The 18388-nt window shown below is 41.8% G+C and overlaps 1 protein-coding gene across 9 annotated transcripts in view; it reads right to left on the bottom strand.

Moving 5' to 3' along the window:
- The window catches only part of p120ctn (adherens junction protein p120), a 41083-nt gene that overhangs the window by 9653 nt on the left and 13042 nt on the right, over positions 1-18388 (bottom strand). For 2 of the 9 annotated variants that reach the window (XM_089080181.1, XM_089080166.1), the window contains exons 2-14: positions 11482-11559; positions 10748-10813; positions 9105-9146; positions 8887-9016; positions 7890-8172; positions 7433-7558; positions 5778-6397; positions 5039-5426; positions 3256-3273; positions 2309-2622; positions 1603-1906; positions 1364-1502; positions 822-945 (exon numbers count right to left, since the gene is read on the bottom strand). In XM_089080181.1, coding sequence (XP_088936307.1) covers positions 822-945; positions 1364-1502; positions 1603-1906; positions 2309-2622; positions 3256-3273; positions 5039-5426; positions 5778-6397; positions 7433-7558; positions 7890-8172; positions 8887-9016; positions 9105-9146; positions 10748-10813; positions 11482-11513 — 2586 coding nt within the window. In that variant the 5' untranslated portion in view covers positions 11514-11559. The remainder of the gene's footprint in view (positions 1-821; positions 946-1363; positions 1503-1602; positions 1907-2308; positions 2623-3255; positions 3274-5038; positions 5427-5777; positions 6398-7432; positions 7559-7889; positions 8173-8886; positions 9017-9104; positions 9147-10747; positions 10814-11481; positions 11560-18388) is intronic. The other 7 variants (XM_011646333.2, XM_089080177.1, XM_089080199.1 and 4 more) reach the window with 6 other exon arrangements.

Genomic DNA, 18388 nt, shown 5'->3' with positions numbered 1-18388 from the left:
TAACTTGATTGTATAATAACAATTATTAACTAGAAAAATGTTTATTTCAGTATACACGAAATTTTTTTTTTTTGCATCTACCTAACGAAAAATATGATAAAAATAAAATCTTACAAAATATAAAATCTGCGGGAAGACAATCACCGACATATCAATTATTCAATTAAATTATAAAGTAACATTTGTTCGTTTTGGCCAAAAGACGCATCAATCGTTCTAGATAACTAACTACTTTTGTCGCGTTTGAATCACACTTTTGCAAGTCTAAGTAAAGTTAAATACTAATTATAAAGTTAAATATAATTATTTATCTGGTGTTTGAGGAAGTCATATCGAAAGACTATTAGTCCTTAAATTCTATTCTGTATAACGACGGGAATATTGAAAAATTATCATGGCAACATAGTCGAGATTAATAAGACGAAATACCGTCGGTCTTAAGAAAGAAATTATTAAACGCAAGTTTTTAAAGCAATGAATCTGCAAAGGCAAAAATAAATTTAAAAAAGAGTACAATGTCGAGATGCAGAGAAATTGATGTGACTCTATCGCAAAATATAATTCTATGTAAAAAATTAAATTTTTTAAACATATTCTCGGATAGTTATATCTGCAAGTCTTTGTTTTATTATTGTTTTATTATTTAAATATTAATAAACTTTTTCTTAAAACCGACGGCTTAAATTGCATATAATGTGCACATATGGACTTTTTTTCCCTACATTTTGAATATGTTTTTCTCGACTTACCCTATGTGTCTACATGCGTGTGAGTACGCGGTGTATATTTATCTAGTGATGTTGTTAGTTATTATTACTTACTGATTGATATATAGTAGGTCGACCGACATTATTCGAATTCATGTTCGCTCGCTGTATCGTTCGATCCTCGTATCTTGTGCTTCCTTGGCTTGCCATCGGTCGATTCAGAGTGCTGCAATCGTAACTGCATTTTAACGTAGAATCGAATTATCTAAAGGTAAATAGCGAGGACTCCGCGAGAAAATAGATAAAAGCCGCGAAATAAATAAATATATACGCGACAAAATGAATAAATCATAAACGAAAAATAAGCGGAGTCCTAAAAATCAAACAAATATAAAATTTATAAAAAATAAATTTAATTTAACGATGATACTTCCAATATGATAATAAATGATAATAAAAAGCAAAAGTCCAGAGAAGTAAAATTTGTATAAAAATAACGGAAAATAATTAACACATAATACCAAACATTTCCAAAATTAATTCAAAATATTAATTAAATTTCATAATTATATTACTATTTCGATATTAGAACTATCCATTATTGCGACAATCATATTGTATCTAATTTTATACAATGTTCTACTTATGGCAATTACCTGTTAGCGTTATTGGGTGAATTAGGCCCTGAATTCCTAGCGGCGACGGTTTTCGTGACAAAATCTTGCTCCTTCCAACCGTGCTTCTTGTATACATCTCGCAACTCTTGATGTTGCCACATGGTGAATAGTACTTGTCCTAAAAATACGCGTAAATAAAATAATCCCTTGCTCTATATACATATAATTTATTGCGACAACGCAATTAATTTCGTCAAGCCAACGTTCTAAATTCTTACCTGCAAATTTAAGAACTCGCGGCGTATATTTCTGGCGTTGCCTAGTGATGTTCATCAATCTGTCGACACCGCCGGCATCGAGCAACGACCGCGAAAACTCGGCGTTCTTCTTGATGACCTCGTTTAGAGTCGCGAGCACCGCGGCGATCGTGTCGTCGCTCGTGCCCTGATCATGCTGATTATTTCCAGACGGTAGCTTCTGAATGAGATCCCTCATCGCGTACTTGCCTATTAGCTCCTTATTGCGTTGGTCTATCGCCAAGTTCCTAAGTGCGGTCGCGACCGCGCAGACTACTCGATCCACCTAGCCGCAGAAAATACATTATTCATGAGTATAATAATCAATTTTATTTATTTTAACGAGTAGTTTTGCATTAGAAATTAAAAACTAATATTTTTTTATTACTTATTCTGATAGAATACAATTTATATGCCATTTCCCAATATATTTTTCAAGCAAATATCGTAAAAAATATAAAACACACAATCAGATGTTAGAAGTTCTTATAAATGGGAAAGATAAACGTTAATTTGATGCGATAAAGGAAACGAATGTTGAATAACATTTAATTATTCCGCAAAGACAACTCAAATATAATCAATTTAATAATTTATTTAATTTGTAAATCTAACATATACATTTTATAACGGTTCCGCTTTGTGTACTTATGGAGGGGGTTAAATATTTGACACGTTGTGTAATTACCTCCATTCTCAATAGTTCCACTAATATAGGGAGACCCTTTTCCTTGCGCACGGCCGCGCGAATCTCGATGCTCGGCTGCCAGTAACAAGCCGCGAGATTTTGTAGGGCTCCGGCGGCAGCCTCCAGCGTTTCCGGATTTGAACACGTTTGCAGGAGACTGAGATACGACTGGACCACTTCCGGCTGCCAGAGCAATTCCATTCCTCTGACCGGTTCGGTTCGCGGACTCGTCGTACGTGACGCCGTGGTTTCCTTCTGAACTGGTTGACCGTCCTTCTTCTTTTTGCTCCCGCCGAAGCAACCGAGATTCTCACCTAGAGCAGAATGACAGAGGATCCATTATTAATCGGTCGAAATTCACTGAAACTAATATGAAGCCGAGAGACAGATGTCTCATTTTACTTGAGATTTGGAATTAGATTGATTTGTGTCCAATTAGCGAATCGTTTTACTACGAGATTTCTTATTCCGCGATATTGTAACAGCACTGGAGAAACATTGAGCAAATATTGATATGATTTCGAGAAAGGAAATTCGACTTGTGTACTAGCGTTACCCAAGGTGCCTGTTAAAACTTTAAAATTATCTAACTGACCTGTTAAATTAAACGAATTATTTATCTACGCAACGAACGAAATCAGAAACGAAACTGTAAATTATACGCTATACTTTGCAACAAGCATTAATTTATTTTCGGTTAATTTTGCTTTCGAAGTTTAATAATTTTGCAAGATAGACAGTGTATGCAGAAGTATGATTCATCGCTTGAAAACATGGCGATTGCGATGTTAAATCGAAATAATAGAAATAGAAAATATTTCTTACAGGGAAAACATAAACTCAAATATAACGTAGATCAACTTACGATCTGGCAAAGCAAGGCATGCAATAACTATGTCTTCGAACAGAAACTAATTTATCAATGGAATTGCAAAGAGGGGGCTTACCTTGACATAAACTGTATGCTAAAAAGATTGAAACACAGTTTAATCCATGCTGAACTAGGATTCATAAAAAATCTGTAATGATTTGTCAACTAAATATCAAAATCAACTAAAAAGGAAGTCCGTAAATGTATAACTAGGATGTAAGTGTAATTATGTGTTATCTAAAACAGAAATAAAGAAGGAGAGAAGACAGAGACGGAAAACTTAATCGACACAAAGAGAGATAAAGTATGTACAAAGATATATGGAATTCGTCTTTGTATATGTACATTTCTGGACACACTGCACATGTATATCCATTCGCCTTGAAAAACAATAAAAGGCAAGTTAATCGGTCGAAATCAGAAGAGACAGTCCGGGACGATAAATTGACTGTGGTAGGATTTGTAAAACGTACCAATTATCTATCTACGCAAACCAACTACTCTTAATTACAAACGTTTTGCTATCGCCACTTTTCTAAGTGCGTTATTTACGGTTTACGAGAGCGATACAAATTTCATCCCCACACTACCCTCTCACTTCGGTAAACCGGTCCCGGAAGTTTTAATCAAATTTAATACGCTATGTAAACTAACTATCTACAAACTACCGACTACGCGCCGTAAAATATCAGCGACTCTGTATCCGTGAAACGTGAGTGGTAGAATTAATGATACAATCTCATTCAGACCAACATTGCTTACCTCGAGCAAATGTAATCGCAAATATTTTAACGAGTCGTTCGTAAATATTTCAGGTGGAATTTATGAAAATCGGAAATCTCCGATATATTGAAAATTAAGAAAGAAAGCCACATTCTGCGGAAAATTAAAAAGTAATCGCGAATGCCGAAGAAATTTCGACGAGGTGATTTGTCTGAATTCAGCGCGAGATTAATTAACTGTTTTTAAAGTCCGCGTCATGATAGTTTTGCACAATGGCTGGAAAAGTGTCTACAACAGGGAAGCTGCGTGTCCCCTCCGATCTAATTTCATGGTTGGTTTAAGGGGTGAATCATTTACCTCCTCTTCTCACTTGTCCCTCCCAATCTTTACATACACACGTATATCACGCGTATGTACACATACACGATCTGACTGCAGCTGCATGCATACCGAGGGAGACTCGTGCATGCTGCAGGAAAACATATTCGTTCTAAGCAACGCTCGAGATATCCCTCTATCTTTGCAATTTATTTTTCATTAAAGTACACTATTAAGTACACTACTACGTTGACACGTTGCATGTCCACGGTTATCTATGCAAATATATATTTTTCATCATAAAATAATTCCGCGATTGCAGATTTTATCTATATTTGTACATCTCAATACGAGAGATCTAGCGACCCGATTCTTCAAAAGCACATGAAAATTATTTTCAATTTAATCCTGAGATTAATCTGATTGAGAGATGTAAAACTCGTGACTCGCGTATCTCAATTTTCAAGATTTTCGTGATAAAATTAAAACTTCTCATATATGATATCTTTTATCTACATTTTTCACGAGATAATTAGTCATGGGAAAAAAAAAAAACAAATACGTGTAGAAAGCGAAAATAAATGAAAGTAAAAATAGAATAATTCTAGAGAGAATTAAAACTGGAGTATTTATCTGTATATAAAAGTTACTTTTATAAAATCTTCTGATCAGATTAAATTTAACTTAAATCACAAAGTTAGATTAATTTTCTCGAGTTTTCTCCCTTCCCCACAAAAAAAGAGAAGAAGGAAATTTAGACCACTGTCGCGCATTGATCTTTTTCAAACAAGTTCTTCCGCTGTCCTTCTCGGGCTCACCTTTCGCGGGCGCAGTGACCCTGTTCTGCACCGTAGACTGGATCGGGTGTTTGTCGTAATTGGGATCCTCCACTTCTTGGCAACGGTAGCTCAGGTTCCTCAAGATGCACACGCAATTCTCGACGATCTTGTTACCGATGTTAGACTTCTCGATCGCCGAACGTACCACGTAGAGCAGCGCGTCCACGAGACCTTCGCACTCGCGCAGATTTTTTCGCGCGTACTCGCCCGCACTCGACACGTTTCTCAGCACGCCGGATGCGTTCCTGAACACGGTGGACCAGCAGGTCTCGCCGCTCGACGAGCTTGGGTCCCAGCCACTGTGAGGTATTATTATGTTGTTTACCACCATCGTCACGCCGTCATCGATGATCGACCTCTTCAGGTCCTGAAATCGCATGTTAAAATCAGGCACTCTGTGACTTTGAAATCTCACTGATGAAAAGATCTGATAGAAATTATTATATTATTATAATTGAACGACCGCGAATATCGCAAGTCTGTGTGAATAAACTTCTGCTCTATTATAATGATAGAGAGAAAGAGAGACAGACAAACAGGGAAGACAAAGGAGGGAAGGAAAGAGAAAAGGGGAAAGAGAGAAGGAGAAAGAGAGAGAAAAGGTAAAGAAAATATTTAAAAAATTGAATCATTAATATAAATAGATAGATAAGTATGAGAAAGTTCTTCTAGTTTTCATTTCGCTTGGCGTAAGGGACACCCTTCGAAAATTACTCACTTCGCACGAGGACAGATTCCACAGCACTCCCGTGACCAGTTCCTTGACATCCGCGTCGGACGTCCGTCGCAGCAGGTTGATCAGGGCCGGCACGCCGCCCGCGTTCTTGATCGCGCGTTTGTTCTCGTCGTTCTGCCGGCCGTACGACAGATTCCGCAACGCCCCGCACGCATTCCTGTACACGTCCGGGTTGTCGTGATCTAATAGCTGCACGAGCGGCGGTATACCGCCGAGGCTACGCGTCTTCTGTTTGTTCGGGTCGTCCATGTAGCAGAGGTGCTGCAGATACGCGGCCGCGTTCGCCTTGATTATGTTATTAGGGTTGCTCAGGAAGCCGATCACCTCGGACAGATTCGGGTCCCGCCAGCGCATAGACTTCTGGTCGTCGTCGAGCGGACTCGCCATACCAGGCACCACCGGATGACGCGATTGCAACCGTTGCAGGTGCACCTCGTCCTCGAAGATGCCAGGTGGCACGGCTGACGTGAGGGGGACCCCCGGGTGACCCTCTTCGTAACCAGGCACGTCACTTGGCACCGGTCCGACCCCCACGGCCGGGCCGTAACCCACGGGTCCATATGGCGACGGCGACACGTAGCCGTAGGCGACTTTACTCTCATCTGAAATATGATATGGGTAAGTCATCGGTTACTAATTCCGTTGGGAATGACATTCGATATGCCCCTGTCGCGAAGTTATTCTATCGAAGTTTCCGTTCGAGAGAAAGAGAGACGGAGATGCATAATTTAACGGTGTGATATCTTCGGCGATAAGCGCTTATCTTTGGAACTATTACTTTTCAAGAGACGCACGTGTACTTGTTTTAAAAATATTTCATGATTATAACATAATACAAATATCGATAATGATTTATACGTATACACCTTTACGTATATATCCATACCATATATATACCTTTTAAAATCTGTAGTCATTTATAACGATTATGAATTTCAATTATGAAAAGATTATTTTATCTGCAATTTCACAATTAATTTTTCATTTAACTTTCAAAACAAAAACCGAAAAATGGGCAATACAGTTCAGAATTAAAATGAGGAAAAATATCACGGGATATCACGGATCGGAATTAAAATAAAATTTTATATCGTATCACACGGCAGATTAAATAAATACTCTTTTATGACGTCTATTAGATTATCTTATATAACGTGATTATGAAAAAAAAATTAACATTATTTTATAATCACGCTTAATGGCCACGATAAATCACATATATAAGCACAAGTAAAATCTGAAGAAGAACGGGAAGTATTAATCCATTTTTTAATATTAAGGAAAAAGTTTAAGAGAAAAAAAAGGAAGTCGGAGGGAGACAAGAATTAGACAAATGATGAATGTGACTTCTACGAGGAAGACCTTCTTGAGAAGGCTTGGTTGAGGTCATCTATATTCCGCGTGTTGCCGACTCGATCTCCAGGAAATACGTAAGAGTAACGTCGGAGATAATTGAAGTGAATTATGCAGTGTTTCGGTTGTGTACGGCGCATGTTTTCGTCGTTTTCGTGCGTAAAGGCGATCTAATCGCGATCGCGTGAACGTCACGCCAAAATCGAATTCCACCAGCCGGTTGCCTCGCGCCTACGACGACACCCGGATCGCAACTTGTTGGAGTCTGTCGCTTCAGTACCTACCGTACTGATCTCCGGGACCACCTGGACTCGGGGTAATGCGATAATGGTCCTGCAAAGCGGGGTTTAAACCGGGGTCGATGTCGTTATAGCTACCCTCCACGTAGGGCGCACCCTTGCGCATGTACTCTGCGGAAAACAGATCACCGTGTTTATGCTGTTATCGAAGATTCACTTACGTATACCATCTCTCCCTCTCGGGACGTCTTGGAAACAAGATAAGCGTTAGAAACACACATTACGTCTAATAATCACTCCCGGTGAGGGGAAAGTTTCGCTTAGAAATTATCGTGTCTCATTTATAAATGCCGCTTGCTAATTTCTAACTTTTATATCATTTCGCGCAATGCAAAGCTTAAACGTAATATTAAACAAATAAATAATCTTTCCGTCATCGTTCTGACATCGTTGTGAAAATTTATTTTCAGACAAAAGAATGGGAGTAATGATGATTACGTACCGTGTGGCGGAGAAGCACGACTGTGTTCCGATGGGCTGTGGGGGCTGTGGGGGGAATGCGAGCGCGGCATGTAGATGCCATGGGGTCCCGGGTACCCCGGTTGCGGCGGATAGCCCAGATACGGATCGTAATGGTCGAAACTGACCATGTACGGGTCCGCGGGGTAACGGGGGTCCGCGTGCTGATAGTCCTGCGACATCAACGGCACCGACATGTAACTGACCGCGCCCGAATCCGGCTCCATGTGGGAAACCTCGCGCACGACTTTCGTCACAGTCGTCACCTGAGGAAGGAAGCGAACGTCGTCATACACACGATCTTCGTTCTTCTCTTACATTCGCGCGCTCATTCAACGGGGATTTTTGTCGCGGGCGGCGCGTACGCGATGCCCGCGCTCGCGCGCACCACGTGATGCGACTATTGACATCGACGACGGAATTAGATTTTTGAAATGGAGCGTGACAAAAATCCCTCGAGGCGACCTCGAGCTAAAATTAACCGAGCGATTTCGCTTTTTTCGTTTATAAACGAAATGGAATTCAGGAATAGGAAATTAAAGCCTTATCAGCGCAATTGCATCGAGACTTACTCTTGAAACGTGCAACATATACGAGATACAAATATAAAAATAAAACATACAAGAGAGTGACTACTCTCTCTCTCTCTGGAAAAATCTGGAAAACCTCAGAAATTCTCAGAAAATCTCTTCTTTATTCTTGAATTGAAGAGTTTTAATCGAGATTCAGAGAAATTGTTTAAATTTAAATTTTGTCCTTCTAAAAAATTAATCAAGAAATACCTTTCCAGAAAGTTCAGAAATTCTCAGAGAGTTTTTTTTTTTTCATTTGAGTAGACAGCATGTGTAAAAAAATTTTTGATATTACTTAATTACATTACGAGTAAGTCGGTCTTGTGTGATGACAATAGAAATTGAAGAGACTTTCGAAAGATAATGTCGCGCGAAGATTTAAGAAATATCAGCGGGAATTCATCTCACTTGCTGAGAAGTCTGTTGCTTGTGGGTCCGTATAAGCAGCGGATCCTCCTGGACGGACAGATGAGACGAGTGCAACGAGTGGGTGTCCGCCTGTCCGTTACTCCCATGGTAATCCGTGTCGCCCTGTCCGCTACGGCAGGTAAATCAGAGAAATGAGGGATCGACGGAAGTGCATACGTGGCGTTGCACGATATCGTAAATTACTATGATATGCTTACGTATATTGCGGCATGTCGGGGGCTTTCTCCTGTAGGACGCGTCTGAAAACGAACGTTTCCCTTTGAGACTTGTTTACGCATCTCAGAGGAGATGTTTCATAAAATAATAATACGCTCAGAAAGGGAGCTAAAAGAAGGGACGGAGGGGGAGAGATATTTTTTTCTACGAAAATTGATACTTCTCTACGAAGCTAAATTCTACAGCAGATTATTTTGTAAAATAAACAAATAACATCGTAATTTTGTGTTTTTATGTGTTTTCTCTTATTGATCGTTTGAAGGAAATATCTACCAATCGAAATTGTAATATATAGAGGAAAATTCCCGATAATTCTCGTAAAGAGACACACTCTCTTATTTCTCGGAAATGTAAAGCATTGCACTTTAGTAATATTGATAAAAATATAATGTGTTAAAATAATTAAAAAAATAAAAATCTATTCAATTTATATATTTGTGGCTTGGTTATCTTATGAAAAAATTAATTATTGCAAAATACAAAAAAAAATATTATAAACACTGTTATATCATCTGATAGAAGACACTTTCTAGTTTGCAGGTTTTTGTTTCTAAAATTTCATATTTAGCTTCTGTTTAGGAAATATAGTTAAAAAACGAGGTATGAACGGTGACTTTCCTCTATAAGATAATCGTGAAGTAAATTGCTGAAATTTTACAATCATACTTCGTCGATCGATTCAGAATTGATCTCTCATCTTAGCGGCGTCTTTTCACTTAACCTTTCACTTTTTTTTTTTTAATAAACTCTAATTGACTCTAATTAAATGAAGAATAACGTTTTGTCGCTCGGAAATTATCGAGGTCACTCGATGTCCGAAGAAAGAATCGATCGGAGAGTACGATCATATCATGAATTACATGGGAATTATTTGTGCGATTATTTGTGCCAGAGCGGCGAGCCACGAGTAACGATTTTGCGATTAACATGTAATGGAAAGCAAATCAAATATACAACAACAAGACAAAGGGATGCGCACACACGCACACACGCACACACGCATACACACACACAGAATAGCCGACGATGATCTCGAGGAGAATGCTACTAATTGTACGAAGCACATCCTTCTCGCTAGCCACGTCACTCCGGTCATGCTAAATGATTGCGCAAAAACATGCGTCGATGTTGCGCTGAGCTGCGGGTTACTCACTCTGAAAGCGCTGTAACGTGTAACATCTTAGCGGTTTAGCGGGTTATTAGAAATTACGCGACAATGCCGGGTCAATTAGCGCTTAATTAGGTCACGCCGCAATTTGGAATGCGTCGTCCTCTGTCCGTAACAGTTTACGCCCGGCGATAAAATCCTCTCGCGTCGCGGCGCGCGCGCGCGCGCGAGAGAGAGAGAGAGAGAGAGAGAGAGAGAGAGAGAGAGAGAGAGAGAGATGGTAGAGATACGATAACCCAGCGCGCAAATTGACATCCTTTGTAAAGTTTTATTATTCCAATTACAGCTTAATAAGATTATATACGGCGCGCGTGTAAGTCATAGCGAAATCGCCACTGGAAGGCGATAGGCGGGGGGAATTCGTCCCGCGTCCGTAATTAATCCGAGATAAAATTGATCGTAACGCTCTCGCGTTTCAGCGTGAGTAACTCGGCGTGATTAATGCATGTTAGTCACCTCTGCGTGATCTCAGTGCGAGTTATGTTGTGCTCCTGTCTCCGCTCAATCCGGCGATTCACCAGCCTAATGAGTGATCAGTCGTAAAATTATCAAAATCGTTCGTCCCTCTCTACTCACTTTTGTCTACAGTGTGTTTCTAGTGCTGTTGTAACTGTAATTGTCTTTTTCGGTCAGAACTGCATCACTCAGTCGAGGACGTTACGTTAATTTTCGATTTTTTTATGCACGTGGTAGAGTCGAGCTCGAATTGAGAGTAAGTTAAAAGCTGGAGGTTCGCTGAAAGTCCACGGAGGAAATGAGGTTATTTATTTGCAATCTCGGAGTTTAACACGCCGAAACCTTTTTAATCCTTCACGTTAAGTAACTTTGTAATTATGCCTGAATTATCGCAAAAGGAAAAGTTGACGTCAAAGTCGTCAGGGAGTAAAACTGGAGTTTGCCGCGAGAGCCCGAGAAATTCTGCTCCGCGAATTACGCGGAGGTTTACGGCGAGATAGAGACGGAACTATTAAAGAGAAGAGAGAAATAACGAGATGTCCGAAATGGAGAATAAAGATGTAACGACCATGAGGGATCGATCCGATCGACGATAATGAATGGACTGAAAGTCGAGCGATGATACTGCGATGAGAGGCACGATATTAAATTCTTATCATTAATGATAATGTCGGAGAAGCACACACGAGAGAATTCTGCCGCGGTTTTATTTTAACATAGAGAAAGACACTTACAGACAGGAGTCAACCAGCTGATTATTTGACATACCAGCTGATTTGCGTCTCTCGCTCCCGTGCAGTGGATGCTGTCCCCTGAAAGCATTAAAAATAAAAACTTCTGTAATTCTACTTGCTATTCTAGAAAATAATATCCTATCTGTTATTTATCGCGTCTTCCGCGAAAGCGAACGTAAAAGAGAGTTCTTATCTAGGTCTTTATCCTTATCACTCGATAGACCTAAATACGAAATGATAAATTAATGCGCGCGAAGCCGTCATTTAAGTTCGAGAGCTCCGTTTCTCGCTATAGATAAATATAATCTAAGATTGACGAGTCAAACGTTTAGTCACTTCTAGTCACGTCTAGTCACTAGGAGTTCCGGTTGACGTTTGTCGTTACTTTTTCCATCATCCAGTTATCGTAATTCCTCATTTTACTCCGCGAGGCTCTCTCTGACAATTGATTTAGGTGCCGTAATTCATAATTAGTCATTGGCCCGACGTATAACCGGTATACTCTACCTCTCGTCGGTAGAGAAATCCTTTTAATTCATCACTTAACACGTCCGAAACCTTTCGTGCCTCGATTAATTTCTCGCCCGGGCGGTCCCCTCCTATCACGCTTTCCGATTTACCGCGGATTTTCTGGCCGTCTGCGAAAACCTCGACGTAAATTAGCGCCCATTGAGTAAGAAGGAGGACGGAGAGAGAAGACGGCTTTGAAAATATCGGTGTCGCTCGTAGCGCGAGATAACTCGCGATAATCGGTCACCAGGATGGAAAAGGGGATCGGTGAAAGTAATTCGAACAATCAGCGTTCCTCTCTTTTTCAAGGGAGGAGACGAAAAAAAGGGAGGGGAGGGGGAGAGGAGAAGGAGCCCGAGAGCAAATCGATCGATTCTCGAAATAATTGAGCGAGTTGCGCTCAATCAACGCGGACACGACGAATGAAACCGTATTCCACGGAGAGAAAACAAAACGGAAAATCGTACGGACGGACGGTGGCGGAGAAGGGGAAGGGACCCGGAGAGCACTGGGGCGATAATTAATTTATGCCCGAAATGCTTTATTAATGAGAACACTTGATTGCCGGCAGCAAAATGAACACTGCCCGGCACGGTGGAAAAATAACGAACTCCATTCCGGTTATCGTTTGGGCGAGTACACTGTATGAATTTGCGATCGTAATGCATTTAATTTGCGTGGTGCCTCGAAAGTTATACACGAGACATGGACGTGATAGCGCAAAATTTCCGGGCGATTAAAGGGACCGAGGCTGTATATTTATGATTCGCGATAATTTCATAACGTGTTTATTATCATCTACCCCACTTGATTTACATTGACATTTATCGTCAATATCTCTGTCTATGTCTATTCGTTAGAGATGGAATCTTTTTATTTTATATTACATGCTATCACGTTTTTTTTACATCAGTTACTGCGAACTGATCTTTTTATATCCTCTTGCATATGCATTTCATATCTTCTCATTTATATATTTATATAGAAATTCCAATATTTGGTATCTTGATTTATCATATGTGTTAACTTGTTATCATCAGTAATTTCACCAACTGGTTGTTTATTTCATCGTTAGATACAGAGAAAGAAAGAGAGAGAGGGAGAAAGAGAGAGAGAGAGAGAGAGAGGGAGAAGGAGGGAGGGAGGGAGGGAGGGAGGGAGGGAGGGAGGGAGGGAGGGAGGGAGGGAGGGAGAAAGGGAGGGAGGGAGGGAGGGAGAGAGAGAGAGAGAGAGAGAGGGATTACAGAAAATTACAAAGGTTTGTGAAGGCGATCGAAGCGCGCGCGACGACAATTCTCGTGAATTAATAAAACGGTGTATTAACAATCATGCGCGAATGGTGCATCGCCCCGGAAACGGAAGCGGAAAAGGAGGAGGAGGGGAGAAGGGAGGAAGAGGAGGGCCCCGTCTCTTCCAGCGGGAGGAGAAAAATCGCGGATCGACGCGGCCCGTTGAATGATACCGTTGAACGAAGCGGTGTAATGCGGAAATTTAATGTATATCCGAAAAGATATTAATTACACGACAAATGGCGTTGCGTCGCCTCGTGTCGCACACGCGAGAGAAATGGGGCTCCCCGTTCGGTAATATATATCCCGCAACGGCGCGGCTTGTGTCCCGCCGTTGAACCGTTAATTACGACGGATATCCAGCGGCGTTAATTTAAAATTGCCATTAACGCGCGCGCAATGATAGAAAACCAATTACTATCGCATTCGGACGATGATGGGAAATAACGTATGGCGGGAGGAAGGGGCGGGGGTGGAGCGGAGGAGAAAACCTCCAGAGAACCAGACGGATAATCCGTTGTTAATTCATCCAGTACGTAATATTAATTTCTTTTTTTTTTTTTTACCCGCCGCTATAAAGGTGATGCACATGGGAGGGAAAAATTAATGTCAGTTCGAAACGTAGTTTCGCAGTGATTACTTTTGAACTTTAAAAGCCTCATAACACGTATAAAAAGTATGGAATATGGGATATGAAAAATGGAGGAGAGAATACGCATGGCTATTTTGTTTTAAAACATCGATCACTTTTAACCGCTACATTTGATCTGCTTTCGACTGATCTTCTCGCCGATAATCTGCTTCGGGCTAATAATGTCCGCTCTGTATTCGATGATCTACCGCGGGTTTCGATAGTTTTTTTTTTTTTTTTTTTTTTTTTTTACAGGATTTAGCGAGTTTCGTCCCATCATTTCGCGACTCCCGCTCCGTGGATCGCGTGTGATTGATAACAAATTTTTTTTATCGCGCATTTCGATAATCCTCCTCGAGGTAATAATGCTCGTCGGGTGGCAGCGTGCCTCGAATCGGACAAATTTTTAAATCGGATTTAATAATCCACTTTGGGCCGTCGATGTTCATCTCGTTCGACACCCCGCTCACGATGGGTTCCGATCGTGCCCGGCCATTCCGTTCGACGATCCGCATCGGATCGGTAATTCGCGGAATCGCGGCCGAGGATGTAGGGCGACGTCGCCCGCGGGCGGATTTATCCCGCAATGGCGTCTGGCACATTAGATCTTTTTTTCTCACACGTATCATGACGTATTCACGAGCGCCGCGTTCGCCTTTTCGCGGGACCGAAGCTCTGCGAGGGACGAACGAAAATCATCATCTCACCGCTGGCGGGCTGGAAGTTCCCGCGATCGACGAGGAGGATTTCTCCTCCGGAAGGGATTCTCGCGCGGCTAGTCGGTCTTTCCCGAGGAAAATTTCACGCCTGGCCGTCAAGCGGATCGCGGATTTTTTAATTAAACTCGCATCGACCATCTCGGCGAAAATATCAAATTATTAAATCTCTGTTAACTCCGATCGGACCTCGAGAAATTTTTCATTAAAAGTTAATATACATTCGCGATTAAAATTCTTAACCCGCTATGGACGGAAAAAAAGAATTCTAAATTGACATTAATTAACTGAATCGCGCCCATAATTTTGTCTCAAAATAACGCTCTTATTATCCCGACGATTACATATTTATATTTCGAAGCTTATTTTAAAGCGCTAAAAATCATCTCCATGCGTCTCCACGCGTCAAAGATAAATCCTTTCGAGAGACGTCTCGCCGGTACTTCTGGGTCATCCTGCGTTTTCCCCGGGGTTTTTCTCACGAAGCGCTTTCGCTCCTTTATTACATCTGCGGTTTTGTTTTCTCACTGCAAGGCAGTCGCGGCAATAGTCGAGTCGCACGCGCTACGATTACGCCGCGATTAGAAATTCGTATTTTTCCGGCCTTTGTCCGCGACGCGAAAGAGACCAAGACCGATTCGAGGCATACGTAAGTACGTGCACGATTGCACGAACGCAAAATAAAGATCTTGCCGGGTAGGATAATGGCCGCGGGACGCGCGTATGTAAATACGATCGCGTAATTACACGTGAGGGGGAGGTACTCGCGAAAGGCCGTACCCTACCATATAATTTATCCTCCGTCCGCCCCCTACCGATCTCATTTGCGAAATAGTCCGATCGGTTTGCGCGTAACGTACGAACTCGCGGCTTTTATCTCGCGGATTCGCGACGAGAAATCTAAATGGCCGAGAAAAAGACCGGGTGTCGCAATCTCCAGCGTTTTTCCTTTCCGCGGGCCGCGCGACATTTCTCCCTCATTACTCTCGCATTCGCGGAATCGTTAAAATCTCGTGACAACGTTCGCGTACCTCGGGACACGCCGGAAGTTTATTTATCCCCATTTTATACGCAGCATCGAATGCGCGCGAGAAGGAGAAATAAATTTAGAATTGACTCTCAAAAGCAAATATTTTCCTCAAATAACGATCGATTTATAACGGCCGGGGATCGCCTTAATAAAATTTTATATCCCTTTTACAACGCGTAATTATCGTATGAAATTTTATGTACCTTTTCCGGCGCGCGGGGATACCTTTATTAAAATATATTAAATCTGTCTCCCAACAAAATTTAATCAACCAATTGCTCTCTGAAGGAATTGCAATTTAATCGTCCGATTGAAATTTGTTTGAATTAAGACTTCTCAAATTAACTATAGAGTGTGCAGCTCATAAACAAGTGCTTGTCTTTGTTTACTTATTTATTTATTTTTTTTTCATCAAAGTGCACACAGATTAATTAGCATCGCGCAGAATGCGCGAAGGATTCTGGATTCGTGTTCCGCTATGATTGCCGGGCAAGTCGCACGGAAAAACACGGGAAATCTCGGCTCTTTCGAACGAGAGAGAGAGAGAGAGAGAGAGAGAGAGAGAAAGAGAGAGGGGGAGGGGGGAGGCAGAGAGGAAGAGAAGTTGAATCGGGAAATGTAAAAACGTGCCGACGTGCATTATATCGGTGATCGATGCAGCGTGAGAGTCCGCTCGATAAGAGCAATCTGTTCCGCTTCGAGCTATCCGTCACGTAGGGTGAAGGGTGGAGGGTGGCGAGGGCGTAGCTCGAAAATCCCCCTCCTTGTGTCCCGGTAAATCTCGCGCGATCAGCCGGGTCGGCCTCGAAATTCGCGCGCACATCGCGATTATTTGCGCTTTCTCATAAATTTCCGTCGAAATTGTGATGCCTGCGAAAAATCACCGTGCCGAAAAAACGACCGCCAGGGGTGACGTTGTTGTTATTATTATTGTTGTGCGCTTTTTTTTGTAATACGGCGATGCGGCGCCGCGCGCGATCCTTCATCATTATGCGCGAAATGCGAAAATATCCGTGTTGACGAATCCACATCCGGGTAAATGTTTTTCCAGAGGCGGCACAGCGCGACGTTCGCCGCGCATTAATGCAATTGATGTTTCTCTTCAGTTTCTGTCATCGTATTTGGCATAATTAAATTTAATTGACATCTTGCTGGCATAATTAAATTTAATTGACTCACAATTAAAGAATTAATTAACTAATTAAAAAGACAAGGTCTAGTTGAAGTTCGATCGCTCTTGCAAAATGCGTAAATATACAATAATGTAATAACTTGCTAATTTATATATGTGTGTGTGTGTGTGTGTGTGTGTGTGTGTGTGTGTGTGTGTGTGTGTCTGTGTCGGAGAATAAATTTATATATCTAAAAAAGAGTATATAAATATTTCTGAGAAATGGAGATTTTTCTTTCGGAATCCCTTTCTGACCGATCAGAAAAATCTGAGAGCTTTTCGATCAAAACTTTCAGAATTAATTTATCTTCCCTGGATGAAAGATCACCGTTCCGAGTTTTAGAAAAGTAGAAGAATCGGCAAAGATCTGTACTATTCTGCACCTGAGAAAATCCATTCTCTTTCCATTCAGTTAAGGAATAACAGTCAGGATAAACATCTCGGATTACGTAACTTCTAATTATTACTCTTGCTTTCAGTTGTGCTATTGTACTTTTATATTAAATGTATATTTGTTTCCTCTCACATGTTACTAATCCCCAGCATCCGTTGACGTCCTTCCTTCGTTCCTTATCCTTCGGGATAATACAAATGTACCGCCCGGGGAGTCGTCTTAGGTATCCTACTCTCGGACTTCAGACGTCCATAATTATCTCCGCGGTACTCGCAACGTCGACTCTTCGCGCGAGGGATGCACCAGGAGGAAGCACCAGGGTGGTTTGGGAAAAAGGGTTTTTTTTTTCGCCCGCGCCGAGAGAGTTTCTTCCTCCTCCGGCGCGAACGATTGAGTTCGCATGGCGCGCGCGGAAGGGAAGGAGGAGAGACACCATCAATCAATCGCACGTTCTAGGAACTATCTCACGATCGATGCCGGGCCACCCCCGAAGTCCGGTTCCCTCTCTCGCACCATCGCGTTCCTCGACAACGGCGTCGCGGCGTCGACGTCGGGTTGACGCCTACCTACCTACCTACCTACCTACCTACCTACCTACCTACCTACCTACCTACCTACCTATCTACGTATCTACCTACGTACCTACCTAGCTATCTACCCACCTACGTCGGGCGTTGTATGGTTTCGACATATTCTCCCCCGTGCACGCTTTATAGCGTAATGCCACATCGACGATGACGCATCATCGCGGGGATGCGCGGTTGCGAATGTTTGTTCGAGTTTCGCAGTCCTGAATCCTGCACGATTTCCCGCGCGACTCTCGAAATGTAAATCCGGGAGAACGAAGGAGGATCGAGCTTGGCGCGACGACAAGATTTCTCTCTTTCTCTCTTTCTTTTTTCTCTCTTTATTCCTCTTTTTTTTTTCTCTTTTATTTGAAGTGGCTCGAGAAGCGCCCAGTACGCCTTAATCCTCCGAAGGATTCTCTGGCGATTTCACGATGTTCTTTGACGACATTTCTGAGCTTTGTGTAAGCGTCGGCTCGTTTTAAGCTCTCTTGTATTTTCTCTTTCTCTGCCCTCCCACCCCCTTCCCCTGCTCTTTCTCTCTTTTCCTTTCCAACAACTTTCTAACGTTTGTCTTCAAATTAAAGACTGTTGATGTAA

The sequence above is a fragment of the Pogonomyrmex barbatus genome, unplaced genomic scaffold, assembly GCF_055798465.1.
Source record: "Pogonomyrmex barbatus isolate J1 unplaced genomic scaffold, ASM5579846v1 scaffold1, whole genome shotgun sequence".
Taxonomy (NCBI): Eukaryota; Metazoa; Arthropoda; class Insecta; order Hymenoptera; family Formicidae; genus Pogonomyrmex; species Pogonomyrmex barbatus.
The sequence above is the reverse complement of the archived record's forward strand: the minus strand, read 5'-3'. Positions and strand labels throughout refer to the sequence as shown.